The 16,809-nt window shown below is 44.9% G+C and overlaps 1 protein-coding gene across 1 annotated transcript in view; it reads left to right on the forward strand.

Annotated features, from left to right (window-relative positions):
* The window catches only part of APPBP2 (amyloid beta precursor protein binding protein 2), a 50,941-nt gene that overhangs the window by 25,259 nt on the left and 8,873 nt on the right, over positions 1-16,809 (forward strand). Inside the window, exons 2-9 of the mRNA XM_084822844.1 lie at positions 1,391-1,479; positions 3,895-4,046; positions 6,050-6,173; positions 9,481-9,649; positions 10,800-10,889; positions 12,384-12,451; positions 12,539-12,644; positions 13,749-13,873. Coding sequence (XP_084678970.1) covers positions 1,391-1,479; positions 3,895-4,046; positions 6,050-6,173; positions 9,481-9,649; positions 10,800-10,889; positions 12,384-12,451; positions 12,539-12,644; positions 13,749-13,873 — 923 coding nt within the window. The remainder of the gene's footprint in view (positions 1-1,390; positions 1,480-3,894; positions 4,047-6,049; positions 6,174-9,480; positions 9,650-10,799; positions 10,890-12,383; positions 12,452-12,538; positions 12,645-13,748; positions 13,874-16,809) is intronic.

A 16,809-nucleotide genomic window follows, 5' to 3' on the forward strand; every position in this document is an offset into this window, starting at 1 on the left:
TGTGGCACCTTAAAGACTAACACGCATTATGGCATAACTTTTCATTTTGTAGAGTGCAGCCAATATCTATTTGTTTAGACATTTATTTTTGAATTATCTCAAGGTGACTTACAATTAAAAACGTTTGAACAATTTTGAAACGACCGTTTTGCTCTATCTTTCCTCCTGTGCCACAGTGCTGTTACCTCTCCTTTATTTTATTTTCTCTCACCAGAGTGAGAGAGGTTTAATAGGATGCTAGTTTAAAAAAAAACAAAAAAAAAAAACAAGAATTGATTTCTGCATGCTAAATGTGTGCTGACATCCTGATCTCATATGCCCAACGGAAAAAAAATTAGATGGGATATCATCTTGAACATCAGAGAAGCTGCTCATCCCTGTATTTGTGCGTTGGCAGCTTGTGATTGTAAATTTGGGTAAATATGTTCCCAACTTATTCTGGAGTGAGCTCAATCTATGAGTCAATAGTTCCGTTTCGGAGAGTGCAGTGAGGCAGAAACAAGTTTTTTAATACTTAAAAGTTACAAGTTCATTGTCCTGCATTGGAAATATGGAGGCCTTGAAATAGTTTTTACAGAAGTAATAAAAGATGTGAAATGTCTCTGTTTCCTAGATGCCAATATTGCATTTTTAGGCATCGGCCATTCACAGGGCTGACTAAATATTTCAGATAGCTGGACATGAGAATAAAATTTCTGGGCAAATGTCATCTTCGCATCTTTGGGCCAAAGTAGACCTGGTGGACAATAAAGTGTGCAGGAGGGGAGTGCTGAACCTATCTCTTGAGCCTCTTCTGGTGTTGAAGCCAGGCTTAGAGAGAAGTGCTTGTAACAACGGCAAGAGGAGATGCGCCATACGGTTAATGCAAAACTGCATGCCACTCCCCGCTTTATATGTAAATAGAATATAAATTTTTTCCCATCCTGTCTAGTTTGGCCCTTTCACTTTGTGGTCATACTCTTGCTAGATTCAGCAAATGGCATGAGACACTTCTTTAAAAATGAACTCTGCCAGAAAACATCATTTGTGTATTCTTCTCTGTGTTCTTTCATCTTGCGATGGTGCACCTCTGCAGTCTTGTGGCTTGTGTCTGCATGCAGAGGTACATAGCCCACTGTACATCAAATCACTCTACCACCTTCTGGCCCAGTGATGTTGACATACTGGATAAAGAAGGTGGGACATACAGATAAATTGCTAGGTTAAGCTAAAAGCCTGAGGCGCCCTAAATGGCCTGGTTCTACATGAAAAGTGATCCTTGTGACCCTTTCTTCAGAGAAGCAGCTACGCCCTGGGCTAGAGCAGATGGTGTGCTAGCCACATGTTAGTGTTTGTACTGATGTCATTTTGTAAAACCCCTAACTCTTTTCCGCTTTTTTTCTTTCTGCAGCTTTACCAACAAGGCCGGCTATGCCAGCTGGGTAGTGAATTTTGTGAACTAGAAGTTTTTGCGAAGGTGCTTCGAGCTTTAGATAAAAGGTAATCCTCTGCTAAAAATTATGGGTCTTCCTGCTTTTCAGAATGAATTATTTCCTCCCCCTGACCTTTGTAGGTGTTGGGCACATTTGGAGTTTTGAGCGCGTGTCATGGGCACTCTCACAAAATGTCTGCCACAGGGGGGTTGCCTGTTCACGAAATAGCTGCCACGGTAGGCATGGTCAGTCACCCAACACTCATTTCACAGAAGGCAAACTGTTGAGGCTAAAAGAAAAGTAACTTGGCCAAAAATGAAAAATTTACTGGACATGGTACAACCATTGCTGAGCACCTTTTAAGTCACTGGATTCAGTGGGAGAGCTCTAAGCATGTGCTTAACTCTCTCTCTGTCTCTGAGTCAGAGTCGGTGGATCTTCAGTTCTTAACCATGGCTGGGTCACACCCGCCGTTTTGCAAGAAGCACCTTGCAAAAATATAACGGTATTTTGGGTACAGTTTTCACCATGGCATTGTGCAACTTAGCTTGGCTTGGCTACCCGCACATAACTACGGCAGTGCTATTTGGTTTAAAATACAGACACAGTATAAAGTTTTCCTGCCTGGTTAGCCGGAGGCCATTCTTACTAACCCTGGGCACCATACAGTAAGTAAAATTGCTTGTTTAGTACATCCTGTTGCATTTAAACACACTTTGGGAAAGAGGAAATGGTTTATTAATTACGGGGCTTTCAGTGTGGTGCCCGTTAACACAAGTGTGCGTGTGGACAACTCTCTTGAGGTGTCTGCCAGGCTCCATTCCCCGCATGATTTTAATTTTTTAAAAAATCCACCCACCCACCCCCATTAATTAAAAAATTAGCTGGCATGCTGCAAAGGAAACTATCAGCTTCCAGAACCACCTTCATTCCCCAAAATGCTTATGATCCCCACGTGTCTGAGCCTCAACAGTTTGCCTTCTGTGAAATGAGTGTTGGAGCAAAAAACTACGGATGCAAAGAGCTTTTTTGTGTTTTGGAGCTCAGGCCCCCACCTCTGGCTTGGACTTAGGGGTTTGGGGGCAAGTTACTTTTCTTTAAGTCTCACCAATTTTCCCCTTCTGGGAAATGGGTTTTGTGACCTGCCATGCCCACCATGGCAGCCATTTTGTGAGAGTGCCCACAACATTTTCTTACCATTTTGAATGTGCCCACTGATCCAAAAAGGTTGGGGGCCCCTAACTTACTTGTTAGGAACATAAAAGTCTGGCTGCTGGATATGAGAGTGTGTTTTTGGGGGGGGGGTTGCTAAAATAATTCTGTTTTGCTATCCATTCATTGCAACGTTTGTACTCTAGTAATTGTATTGATCTAACATTTACACATTTTGTGATCTGTTTGTTATTTGAATGGTTAATATTTTTTCTTATGCATTGATTCAAAGTGCTGTTGATAGGTTATTGTAGCATTCTTACTGCTGGATATAAACTTTCATGATGTTTTTGTTTTGACATTGTCTTTGTTAGCAGCTTTGGGCTTCCTTTGGGAAGGCAAAGCTATGTACAGATAGCAAAATGAAATGAAACGACAACACATGGATTAAATAAGCGAGGGGGAAAGCTCTTTAGAGTTAGAGGTTCAGAAACTCCTCAGAGGCCTGCCGCACAAATTTCCTTGCTCTCTCCCAAGTTCTGCATGCATTGCAGAGATCTCAGATTGATTCCCTTACTCTGACAGATGTAAGACATCCGCTTCTCTCCCTAAATTATCTTGCTCTTTCAGAGGACCCAGGCTGGAGGAGATGGGGTGGGCTGGGCTGGCAGTTTGCACGTTCATGCAGTTGGTTCAGTTAAGAGCAAGAGCTGCTTACCCTTGTGGTGTTAGCATATTACACAAGGCTGATATCAGCCTTGGCTGGAATTCTGAATGATGGATTATTTCCTGTTTTTCAAATCTGGGCTGGAGGTGATGTTTGGCTTCTTGTGAAAAATTGTAGGGTGTTTTTTTTTGGGTGCGTGTTTTCCCACCCCCTGTCAAGGACATTGCGTAAATCTGTTTTCTTATGTAAAATGCAGCGGTTGTAACTGTGTGTGTGTGCAAATCTTAGATAAATGTTAGCATTTCACCTGCATTTCTGGCTTCCTCTGTTGCGGCAAAAAGAGAGAGGCAGATACCTGGGGGAGAGCGTACATCTGTTCCAAAAGGTGTAAACAGACTTTTGGTCTCTTTATTTCAGGGGTGAGCACCACACAAGCTGCATGTGGCCTGCCCTGGTCATTTTTTGCGCACGCGCACACACGTACACTGCCCCGCCGCAGTTTATTTCGCTAACTTGGGGAATTTCTTGCTATTTCAGTATTTGTTCCTTAAAACCGACACTCACAGTGCTGGGCATATTTACTCAGGGCTACACCCGCACGCACTCAGTGGGGCAGAGCCTTAATAGGAGTGGGGAAAACACTTCTTTATTTCTCTCTTCCAGGCATCTACTTCATCACTGTTTTCAGGCGTTGATGGATCATGGAGTCAAAGTGGCATCAGTCTTGGCCTATTCATTCAGCAGGAGGTGCTCCTATATAGCGGAATCAGACGCTACTGTAAAAGAAAAAGCGATCCAGATTGGATTTGTCTTAGGTAAATGTGGGCAAAATAGGATGTTAGGATAGTTCGTTTGCTTAAAGCCCTGCAAGTGAAACAATAACACGTGTCTTTGAAAAGGAATCACACAGATTTGTTGGTGGGTAAGATGGAGAGTGGGGGGCTTGCTTTAGGTTTACCTAGTGAGTGTAGCTGAGGCGAGAGCCAGTATGGTATAGTGGTTAGAGCAGGGTGTCAGTTGCCAAAACAAGATTCAGACAAAAGGGATTCTTTCCAAGGCTTTATTCCTTTACAACCTAATGACTCTTTCAGATGCTAATTGCCAGCAACTAAGCAAGGAACTGTATCATGGCAGAGTAACCTAAGCTCCATGTACGCAGTTGGTCCCCGTTTGGAGAAGGGCGGGAAAAGCTCTGAAACTTATGGGCTAGGAGGGGAGGCTCCCACCCTTACCCGTGGGGCATCGGGACGCAACTGTTCCCGTAGCGCCAAGTGAGCTGAGCGCCTCCTCGACGCCCTCCACCTTGCGCCCCTCTCTGCGCCCAGCGTCTAGCAACAACCGCTCTTTCGCTACCAGGGTCACTTTCTCAGGGATGCGAACAGCGGGGGCCTCTCCCTGCAGCTGCGACTCTGAGAGACAAGTGGGCCCCTCTCACATGGGTTGTAGCTCTTCCTCAGAATCAGAGCTGCTTTGGGGCTCTATGGGCTCAGTTCCAACCCTGACATCGGGGTGTTGAACCTTAGGCCTGTGGGGCAAATCTGGCCCACCTCAGGTCTCAGTCCAACCCTCCAGAGTTTTCCCGATGGACACGTCCCCTTTCCCCCCCAACCACTGATTGTTTGGTGGTTTCCTGGCTTTTAGACGTTTTTCTCCCATTCTAAAAAGTTGAAATTCTTCTCCTAAGGCTTAGTTACGGGCAGGAAGAGCTTTAAACGCAAATAGGGTTGCAGGCCAAAACATCTGGAGCGTTACTAGGTGCCTATCCCTGGTCTATAGAGAAGGAGTTTGTCACAACTGAAAAGCAACTCTGTCTCTCTTTTGGATCCTGGCCTTTGTATTTAACTAGCATCGATCATGTGCAAATGAAGCTATTAACCCTACAGCCAGTATGTGAGTTTACTCATTACGTCTGTCGCACTTCCTTTCACAAGCTCAGAGTGGTGTCTGGATCTCTCTCCCCCCCCACCCCCTTTATCCTCACAACAACCCTGTGAGTTTATTCGGCTGAGAGGAAGCAACTGGGCCAAGGCCAGTTCATCGCCAGATGGGGAACATTATAAAAACAATTCTTTTGAAACATATAACATGGCACGTCGCAACAAGGCCTGTGCGTACAATTTAGCTTCAAAACACTATGCATCATTCCACAGTGCAAGCTAGGCCTGTGTATCCATACTTATAAAAAAAAAAAAAAGTCTGCAGAGATTTTCATAACAAATGTCTCCTGCTGCAATTCACTGGCAACTAGGAAAGAGTATACTTGGACTTTTTGCTTGTAAGAGGCTTCTTTGCAGGTCTTGCTGGATAAAGCGGAATAGTGACACACGGTCTGATATCCCTCAGGTCATCCAGTTCAAGGCTCATTGCAGGTTCAAGTCCTGGCACAAGCCTCTTGTAGTATGCATCCCCCATTTTCTGTATTTATGTATGTATTCAAAGCATTTCTATCCTGCTCTTCAGTCAAAAGACTCCCAGAGCATCTTACAAGAATCATCAGTCAGACCGTCCGTGCCCTCAGGCTCACAATCTAAAAAGATGCGAGACGCAAGGAAAAAGCGATGGGGAGGGAGGAAGAACAATCTATTTAAGACCAGAATGGCCAGTTCATGTCTTCTGTTCAGAAGACCTGCAACAGCATGCAAAGGGCAGACTCTAGCTTGTCACCCAGAAGTTGCTTGGTCAGTGTTCGTTGCTGGGGGTCCTAAGAGGGACCGAAAGACAGGATAGAAATACTTCACTAAATAAGAGGAAGGGTGTTTAGGACTCTTTTGTCAAGGTGCCCCCACATACAAGGCCTTCCTGATGTTTGCTTTCCCAGGAGGGTTCCTCTCGGACGCCGGTTGGTATAGCGATGCCGAGAAGGTCTTCCTTTCCTGCCTTCAGTTATGTACCCTTCACGACGAGATGCTCCACTGGTTTCGTGCAGTTGAGTGTTGTGTGAGGTAAGCCCTGCCCCATTCCTAAAAATTCACCCTGCAAAAAGACAGGAATGTCCACAAATGGATGATCGAATCGTCATGATAACCAATTAAGACCTCTTTATTCTCCCAGGCCTTTTAGAAGAGTTTCCATTTTATTTTTAATGATATGCTTAGTGCTGTGCTTTAAAATTGTCTTTTTCCATGTTTTAGCTGCTTGGATATTTATCTCTTTTTAAATTATTTTTAATCATTACATTCGTTTTGTTATATTTGTGTTTATTTTGTATGTTGTCCTGAGACCTTCAGCACTAGGGCGACTCATACATTGAACTAAGAATCGTCATCATCATGTTAAAAATGGTTGTTCGTGGAGACCTCCTGTCCAAATCGTTGAGACCTTAGTCATGCCAGTCATTCTCTCATAATGCTAGAACCCAACAGGGTTATCCTATGAAGCTGATCATTGGGAGATTCGGGGCAGATAAAAGGAAAGACTTCTTCACACAGCACAAAGTTAAACTGTGGAATTCACTGTCACAAGATATGGCGATGGTCACCAATTTAGATGGCTTTAAAGGGGGCGAGACAAATTCCTGGAGGAAAAGGCTATCAATGGCTACTCGTCATGATTCCTCTGTGCTCAGAGGCAGTATGCCCATGAACACCAGTTCCTGGGGAACATGGGCGGGAGGGTGCTGTTGCACTCATGTCCTGCTTGTGGGTTTCCCATGGGTAGCTGGTTGGCCACTGTGTGAACAGAATGCTGGACTAGATGGACCCTTGGTCTGATCCAGCATGGCATGTTCTTATGTCATCCCCATCTCAGTAAGCCTCAGGTGAGAGAAGACAGCTAGGAAGCTTAAGTGGTGTCAGGTGCCAGGCTGATTCCCTAGGCCTCTAGTCGCCTAACCTGAATGTGGGCCTGTCTCTAGTTGCCCTGATCCATATCTCTATGCACTGCTGCTCTTTTAAAAACATCTTTCCTAATAGAGTCAGGATCATCCGCGGGAAGCCACAGACTCAGATTTGGCCTTCTGAATTAGCTAGCTCCTTCAGAGGGATGTGCTGGTCATGGAAATGGGAGTTGTTGGTAGTCCAGCTTGAGAGATGGGTCATGGGCAGGGGGTGCAGTTGGCTCGCCAGTCTCCATCTCCTCCCCAGGATGGCTCCCTCATAAAATGAATCGCCAACAAGGGCAGCTGGACTGTCTGTAGCGGCGAATCTTAATAATCAAGGACTTGGAAATGGTTACTGGTATAGAGCTTGTCAGCCAGGGATCTTCAGTCTTTTTGGACCTGTGGGCATATTTAGGAATTTGAGAAACTGCTGTGGGTGCCGCCACAAAATAGCTCTCACAGTGGATGTGGCTGGTCACATAATGGTTGCCGTGCAGGCCTGGCTTGTCAAAGGCGAGCTAAAGAGGTGGTACGGGGAAGAGAGAAACAGCGAGGCTAGAGGCTGTGAGGGAAGGGGAAGGGGAGAGAAAGACCAAGACTAGAGGCTTGAACAGGAGAGAAAGAAGCCTGCCCTAACATTTTCCAAGGTTGTTCTTAAAACAAGTTTTTTAAGGGGTTAAGTAGGGGAGAGCTTTGTGGGCACCGTTTGAGGTCCATGCAGGTACCGTGTTCTGAACCCCAGTTTTAGGCGTTCTTCTCCATGGTCTCTGCGGAGCCCCATCTGCATGGCTGCACAGATGCCCCTTGGAAGAACCACCATTCCTGGTGAGCAACACTGGGTTGTTGTTTTTTCAGTGTCCAAGGACATTTTCTTTTCTTTTCTTTTCTTTTCTTTCTTTCTTTCTTTCTTTCTTTCTTTCTGCACTTGCTCAAAATTAATTTTTGAGGTCGAAAGGCGGAGGCTGCATGTTCAGGAACTGGGCCACGGTCTTAATCAATCTGCTGATGTGCAAACAAGGTGACATTGCTTGTCTTAAGAGGCAGGTCACTGCAGTCCGTCTCCTCATCCACCCGGCTTGTTGACTTTTTTAGATTGTGCTGACTTCATGCTTAGCTGTGATTTCCTACAGTTCCTTGTCCTGCACAACTGCGTGCTGGAAGGAGATGTGTCCTGCCCTTAAAAAAAAAAAAAAAAAAAAATTAGAGGGGAAATCAACCCTATTCATGTTCTGCTAATCTGTGCAGTTTAAGACCTTACTAGCAATTTGGGAGGAGATGGCGGTTTGAGACCATTCCAGACTCTCTCTTACAAAACTGGCTCACCTGCTCTCAAGGCCTTTGTTTAACACTTCGTATTCGTGTTTGGGCTTTCCCATTTGACAACGGCTTGAAAGAAATCACTTTTGCTGAACATTTGTGGATGTTGAATTTTATGGTGGGAGAGAGCTTGTAGGTATCATGTACATACAGAAAAAAGAGGTTCATAATTCTATGCAGACACTTAGAGCTTGCTTGCTTTCCCCCTCCGATCTTGAGGGAAAGCTTCTTTGTTGCTGTGGAGCAAACTATTTGGTTTTTAAAACTTAAGAGCACGCAGAGAAACATGGGAGCAGTAAGGTGACTTGTAAAGTCTGTCTCTAGCCAATTTGCTAATGCTACGTAATCAATAACTATTGTTACAAATAACAACATGGTGCTTGATAGGTGTGCCCAAAGTAGAAATCGCTGTGCTCCAAGGGAAAATATGGTTAGGGTTTCAAGTTTTTTAATTCCCTGCTTATAATTCATGATCTTAAAACACATCTGGTACTCAGCTATACTGGCCCAGTTCAGATGTAACACTCAGCCCAATAAATAATGGTTTATTGGGTCACAAAAGCACTCTATGCCCGTGTGTTGTTCCCTCCTCCCTTTCCCTCTTTTATTTCGTACCATAATGCAAAACGTCAGTCATTAATTAAACCACAGTTTCCTATTTCACCTGAACCAGGAAACTGTGGTTTAATTTCTAGCTACAAACCAGTTTTGGTTTCATATCCAAAAATTGAACCATCATTTCAGATGGAATAGGAAACTGTGGTTTAACAAAGGCCAGGTGTTTTGCGTTTTGGCATGCAAGAGAAGAAGCCATGTGGGGACAACACTCATTCTCAATCCAAAAAGCCATGGTTTATTGGACTGATATCATTAAATCCGAACCAAGCTACTGCTTCAAACATGTTTCCCTTTTCTTACTGCATGCGCTTTCTGCCATACATTTTTTTTTTAAATGCATTGGACGTTAAGATTTTAAAACATGAGTGAGTTCTGGCTCTTCCTTGAGGATGCGAGATCATAAACGGGTAATGCCCTTTAATTTTCCTGCCTGCGCCTCGCTCAACAAGCAGCAGTTTACCTCATCAGGATTTCAGGGTGGTTAATGTCTTTCCTAGGTTGCTGCACGTTCGGAACGGCAACTGCAAGTACCACCTGGGAGAAGAAACGTTCAAACTAGCGCAGTCTTACATGGACAAGCTAGCAAAACACGGCCAGGAAGCCAACAAAGCAGCGCTGTATGGGGAGCTGTGCGCGCTGCTGTTTGCAAAAAGCCACTATGACGAGGTGAGCACGTTCCACTGGACCCCAGACAAATCCTCCCAAACCTTTATTAGCGTAGACCCGAAAGAGCAAGTCGAGTAGTTTTCCTGTGGGTTGACTCGGCAGTGGCAAGCGTGGGCATGCAGAAGTGTGTGTGGCTGAGGCTTGGCACTGAAATTCTAAGTCCTTAGGTAGTGCCACATAAAATGAGTGCTTGGCTAAAATGAGTGCATGGCCCAGGTTCAGGGCCCCAGTTTGCAGGAACGGAGCTTTTCTCGGCCATCGTGAGACCCAGCTGGGAAAGGGTGGCGCTGGGGAGTATTTAAGCCCTCCTTTGAGAAAGCACCATTGCTGGCTCCCAGAGCTTTTGCAAAGCTCCCTCTTCCCTGGTGTTTGCCAGAACTCCTTGCCCCAGGACAGCTTGTTCCTCTGCTCTTGCCTTCCACCCTACGCCCCCCTTGCACACTTGATACTCCAGCTAGACCAGCGATTCCTCAGAGGTACAAAGTTTGACAGCCAAGTTCCACGAGCTAGAGTTCAGTAAATGCCTTCGGTGCTGAATTAAGGGCCAAGAGCTCCCTTTGGCCGGAGTTCAGCCGATAAGGATCAGGCCAGCGAGGTTGCTCCCCTTTTCCTTAACAGCAGAGCATGGAGAGGACTTACCTCAGGCTGCACTGGAGGGAAGGAGGATCTGCCAGCCCTCTTCCCTGTTTTCATTGAAAGTCATGCTCCCACCTCCGCATACGGGCTCCCGTAAATAGGCCATAGAAAACCTGCCCATGTTAAGTTACGAAGTATGAGTGATGTGCATTCATTTATGCATATCATGTATACAGTTTAGGGAGTGCTTTGATATTGGTAATTGAATTTGTTTTACTCTACCCTCTCCATGATATTTCCCTTTTGAATCATGTCTATTAGATAGTACGCCTGCAGGCAAAGAGGGATCTCCCCCCCCCAAATATTACATTCATTAAGTGCTTGATATTGATACCTGCATTTGCTTTCCTCTACCCTCCCCATTCTATTTTCCTTTTGAATCATGTCTATTAGATAGTACGCCTGCAAGCAAGAGGGATCTCCCCACCCCCCACCCTGCCCAAATGTTTGTACGGCCCTTAGAAATGTTTAGGTGCTTTATAAATGGTAAATAATAATCTTGTGTGCTTCACAGGCTTACAAATGGTGCATAGAAGCCATGAAAGAGATCTCGGTTGGCTTGCCGGTCAAAGTGGTGGTGGATGTTTTGCGGCAAGCTTCAAAGGTGAATTTAGTTCTTCTGCAAATAACTTGCATGCAGGGCTAGAGAACGTTCCACATTTTTTTAGGGGCTGGTATCTGATACTATAAGAACCAGCCCTATCGGGAGCTGAGAAAATAAGTGACCACCCATGGCCTTTCATGTTGGTTGGGTAAAGGGAGGGACCCTTGAGTGTTACCCATTTGCCTGCGTCCAGTAGCTCTATTACAGGGATGAGCAATTGGTGGCTCTCCAGATGTTGTTGGATTTGGATTTGATGGGAGTTGTAGTCCAACAACATTGCGCACCCCTGCCATATTACAACATTTCCCTAGGAAGGCTAGTAGGGATTAGAGCTTTTATGAAGAGTTATGGCTCAGTCCTATATACTAATACTGAACTCTCTGAGAGCAAATCCTTATGTAGCCCCACACACGAGGGCAGTTATCAGCAGGCTTGGAGGGGAACTGCCCGCCAAAAAAGTACAAACAAGGCAAAGCACTAAGGGGGAAAAAAAAAAACAGCCCAATCAGCTCAGTGACCACAGAATGGAATGGAGGGGGAGGGAGCTGGAATGGAGTATCTCAGAAAAGGATTTGGCTAGCTGGAACTCTAAACAGGAGCTTTCTGCGTTTTGATGCAGGTCCCTCTTGTACCCCATACCTAACATTAGGGCTGGAATCCAAAGATCCGCACAATTAGTCCTGCCTGCCTAAAGGGGCTTTGGGCTTGCATTTCTTGTGTGGCAGTTGTTTGTGTCCACTAGCAAGCCATATTTCATGCGGAGGGAACTTCCAAAAGCCATTTGTCTTTCAGAGTCTGCTGTTCAGTGGGGGGGGGGGGTGTCAGCAATTTTAGTAAATGCGCAGCTGAAGTGCAGTTCTTTAGGTCTCAATGTGGGTGTGTGTATTTGAACAAGTTTTACTCTATAATTTGTCCTGAAGATCATTGCTATAAACAGAACTGAAATGGATATTTCAAATTCCTAATTTTTATGTTGTTGAATACTCAGCTCTTGCCTCAAGGTGGCTTATGTGGGGCACCCTAGCAATGTCTTGCCCAAGATGTAGCTATGAATAGCGCTGGGGTCAGGATCATAATCAGACTTGGAAAACTGGACTGCTTTCCTCCAATAATCTGAAAATAGCTTGATTTACTTCAAACCCAGTTCTGAGACAAATCTGACCCTGTAAGCAACCAAGTGGTTAACCCATCAGGGATGCCAGCAACAGGGTCAGATTTGTCTCAGAATTGGATTTGGCCCCTAAGCAACCCAGCGCTCTGGGTTCAGAACTCATGTTCTTCAGGAGCCAATCGTGGGTCGCTGAGTAAAAATGGAAGAGGCACTGCCTCTCTCCCACTTGTGCACAACAACACATGGGTTGTTGAACTGATGGGTTGTTGTTACGTGCACACCAGGTCAGTGGCAGACCTTGAAACATCAGGCACCAGGAAGATGTACAGGACTGCCTTTGAATATTCATAGTCCCTCATGCATGCTTTCTCTTCTTGGTCTAGGCTTGTGTTGTGAAACGTGAATTTAAGAAAGCCGAGGAGTTGATAAAACATGCAGTGTACCTAGCGCGGTAAGTAAGCCCCGCTTCGCAGTACGATTGCATGTTGTGTCTTCGTGTTCGACTCTTCAGACTCGATTTGTTTGTTTTATCTTTCAGGGAGCATTTTGGAGCCAAGCACCCTAAATATTCAGACACACTACTAGACTATGGGTTCTATTTACTCAATGTAGACAATATATGCCAGTCGGTTGCAATTTATCAGGTATGGCTGTGGGCTGTGTCTGTGTTACGTTTGGAATGCTGTTAAGCGGCCCTTGTGCTTCTGTTTGAAATCTTGTCATTCTTTATTGCAAGGGACTAGTTTGTTCATTATTATGGTTATTATTGTTTGTTGAATTTATATGACACTTTCTGCCACCCAAAGCAGCTTACAATAGATAACATACAAAAATAAAGCAAACCATTCAAATCAGCAAGCCATTCATTCATTCTTCTCATTTATTACATTTCTATACCGCCTAATAGCCAAAGCTCTCTGGGCGGTTTACAAAGATTAAAAACCTTAAAAATACAATATTGTACATAATATAAAAACCATTTACATACAAACATATCAACAGACAGCACACACACATATAAGTAATAATAATATCCCAGGACCTGTTTAAAAACCTTATCCTATGCTGCCAAATGCCTTAGAGGAAAGTCCTAAGCTGGTGCCGAAAAGTTAGCAATGTTGACACCCGGCAGGCCTCACTGGAGAGATCGTTTCATAATTGATTACAGTCGATTACAAATAGAACATCAGAAGCTGAACATCAGCCAGCAGGGCAATGCAGCTGTTAAAAATGCAAATACAATCTTAGACTCCATTAACAAAAACACAGCATCTGTCTAAATGAATGCCTGTGAAACCCACTACTCAAGCTATGAATGAGGAGGTCTGAGGTGACAGAATGAACTCGATCAGAAAGCATTGTGAATGCCCCTCCACGTCTAAAACAAAAACCAAACTCACCCATCTCCCTGCAAAAAAAAACCTAGCACGGTAAGAGGAAAGCTGAATTAGAACCTTCCTCCTGATGAGCTTGCTTTCTACCTAAAGGGAGATCCATGTGTTGTTGTTTTTTTAAAGAGGGAAGAGCTTTCAAAACTACTGCCATCATGTGCAGGCTTTAGTAAAAACTTTAGTACACAGTTTGGCTGAAAGTATGGTCCATTCAGAAGTGGTATCCCCCACCTATAGTCTGAAGCAGTACATTGTGCCTCATTCTGCTGCATGTACCTAGTGTTAAAAATCGCTTTGGAAACACCTGAAAATGTAGCCAACGAAACTGACTCATGTTCTTTGCACAAATCATTTCAGACAGCACTAGACATCAGACAGTCTGTGTTTGGCGGCAAAAACATCCACGTAGCTACAGCTCATGAAGACCTAGCGTACTCTTCTTACGTTCACCAGTACAGTTCGGGGAAATTTGACAATGCTCTGTGAGTATCGGGTTCACTTTAGACCCAGTGTTTTTCTTGTTCTGCAGTTGAAAGCAAGCTCGAACGTTAGAAAGCATGTCGTATAATCTTGCTGGACTGTACCATTTCCGAACTCAGGGTGGCGAGATTGCGGGGCAAGTTCATTCAACCCTTCCTTGCTGGCAAATGATCCCCCCACCCCCAAGAGGCCTTCTGAGCTGCTATCCTGGGGATGGGTGTTTGTTTTTGCTGTTAATGGTTTATATGTTTTTAGTATGTATCTCATTTTTATGCTGCCTTGGCATAAAAGGGTGGCTTTGCATGTCTAAAGCTCCTTGCATGTCTAAAGCTCCTTGCATGTGGATAACCCCGTATTCTAAAGTGCTAAAGTCTTGGGAGGTCTGTACTGCATGCTTTTCTCCCTCCTCCAGTGCCTTTGAATTGGCCCTTAGTGCTACAAAGCGAAAGAGGCGTGCTTCATCAATGGGGACGTTTGTTTTGCTGCAAGTCGCAGGCGAAAGTTGGGCAGCTGGCAGAGGCTAATCTTTGGCTGGCAGAATAAATTATGCAGATTTAAACCACAGAAATGGTTGTTTTGATATAGTGTTTGATTGTGGACACAGATGCTGTTTGGAACGGAGGTAGCGAAAGGTGTGCTCCCCGTCCTGGATGCAGAGGAATTACTTTAAGGATAGGGTAGAACTCACAAGATCTTGGAAGCCAAGTAGAGGCAGTGGAGCCAGGTCTATGAGGCAGGAAGAGGTTCTCTGCAACTGGAGATCATCCGTGACTAATGCAAATTCTCCCCAGACATCCCCCCACCAAACCCTCGGAGCCACTAAGAGATCATGGCCTTTGCCAATTAGTCACCACCCGCACAGTGTAATTTAAGATGTTGGTGTCTTGAAACATATCACCCTTTTGATGTTGTTGTTCTTATTTTCCAGCCTGCTTCTCAGGGTAAAACAAAAACCCCTCACAAAGCAGATTATGTCATACTTTAAAATACAAAATGAATAAATAAGCCGTTAAAACGTCATACTTTAAAATACAAAATGAATAAATAAGCCATTAAAAACCATAAACAATATTCAGTATAAGGAAGCATCCTATGCATGCCTAGACAGAAAAAAGTCCTGCAACCCTGTGCATGCCTAGACAGAAAAAAGTCCTGCAACCCTGTGCATGCCTAGACAGAAAAAAGTCCTGCAACCCTGTGCATGCCTAGACAGAAAAAAGTCCTGCAACCCTGTGCATGCCTAGACAGAAAAAAGTCCTGCAACCCTGTGCATGCCTAGACAGAAAAAAGTCCTGCAACCCTGTGCATGCCTAGACAGAAAAAAGTCCTGCAACCCTGTGCATGCCTAGACAGAAAAGTCTTACATCCTATGCATGTCTAGACAGAAAAAAAAGTCCTACAACTCCCAGCATTCCCCAGCCAGTATGGTGGGCTGGAGAATGCTGGTTGTTGTAGGACCTTGTTTCTGTCTAAACATGCATAGGATTGTTCTCTAAAGGAACCAATAAGATAGCATCATCAGGTGAAACCTCAGTTGAAAGCACAGTACAGTAAACGTAACCCAAATGCAAACTGGAATAAATAAGTCTTTAAAATCCTCCTAAACGTCAGCAAAGATGGGGCCATAAGTCCAAAGAGGTGGGGCTACCACAGAAAAGGCATTGTCCCTGGTATTTGTCAGTCTTGCCTCTCTTCTGGTGGACCAGAGAGCATGGTCTCCAGTACTGATCTGAAAGCTTTGAGGATGCAACAAATGCGTTGGTGGATCAAAGTAATGTGCAAATAGTCCAGCCTTCTGTGGCCAGTAATGCTCAGCCTGATGCCTCTGGAAACTGACAAAGAGGCCACATGAAACTGATGGTACTTGGGAGTATGCTGACCCTGTGTTTGGGGCCTCCTTTTAGCCATTGAGCCTAATAGCTGTCGGCGGACCTGTCTTCCACCATGAATCCTACATATCAAGGGTGGGCAGTAAGTAGATCTACAGATGGTTTGGATGTCAAGTTCCAGCATGCCTGACCATTGGCCATGCTGGCAGGGGCTTCTGGGAGTTGAAGTCCAGAATATCTGGAGATCTACCTCCCCCTACCCCTGTTCTACAATCATAGAGTTTGGGGCGGGGGGGAATCTTGTAGGCCATCTCCAGATGTTTCGGGGTTCAGCTTCCAGCATTCCTGACCGTTGGCCATGCTGGCAGGGGCTTCTGGGAATTGAAGTCCAAAAACACCTGGAGATCTACCTTCTGCCCACCCTGCTATATAGTTATAGCTAACTCAATTATCTGTGTGTGGATCCGCTACATCCACACACAAGAGGGGGGAACCCCTAAGATTTGCAGGTGTACGAAAAAAATCTGTAGAAGAAAAACACACTGGGGGATGCTAAAAACAGCCCAGTGAGGACTGAGCATGCTCATTGGGCACAGAATGCTGACTAACAGTTGCAGAGGAAGGCTGAGTGGTGGTGATGGATTACAGTGTGATGGAAGAGAGCATGGCTGGCTAGAAACCTGAAAAGGGGTACTCCACGCTGCGACTTTTTGTTGCGGGTCCCTCTTCTTCTATATTTTTAAAGGGCACAATTCTATGCATGTTTAGATAGAAAAAATGTCCTGCATTCCCCAGCTGGCCATGCTGGCTGGGGAATACTGGGAGTTGTAGGACTTTTTTCTGTCCAAATCTGCATAAGGTTGTGTCCTAAATCATCCAAGTCTTGCCACAACTTCTGTCTGCACATTAATACTTCGTGTAAAGAAGGGCTTCCTTTTGTCTGCCTTGAATCTACTGCCTGTCAGCTTCGTTGGATGATCCAGAAGAGCATATACAGGAGGGAGAAAAATGTCCTCACCGTGAGCAGAATTTTTCTCTCTCTCCTTACCATCAGCCGGACAAACGTGCTCTTTGTTTTTAGGATGAAAGCTGTGCCTTTTTCCCAGAGG

This window comes from Heloderma suspectum, chromosome 16, assembly GCF_057233095.1.
Source record: "Heloderma suspectum isolate Gila_16-S chromosome 16, 16-S_ref, whole genome shotgun sequence".
Classification (NCBI taxonomy): Eukaryota; Metazoa; Chordata; class Lepidosauria; order Squamata; family Helodermatidae; genus Heloderma; species Heloderma suspectum.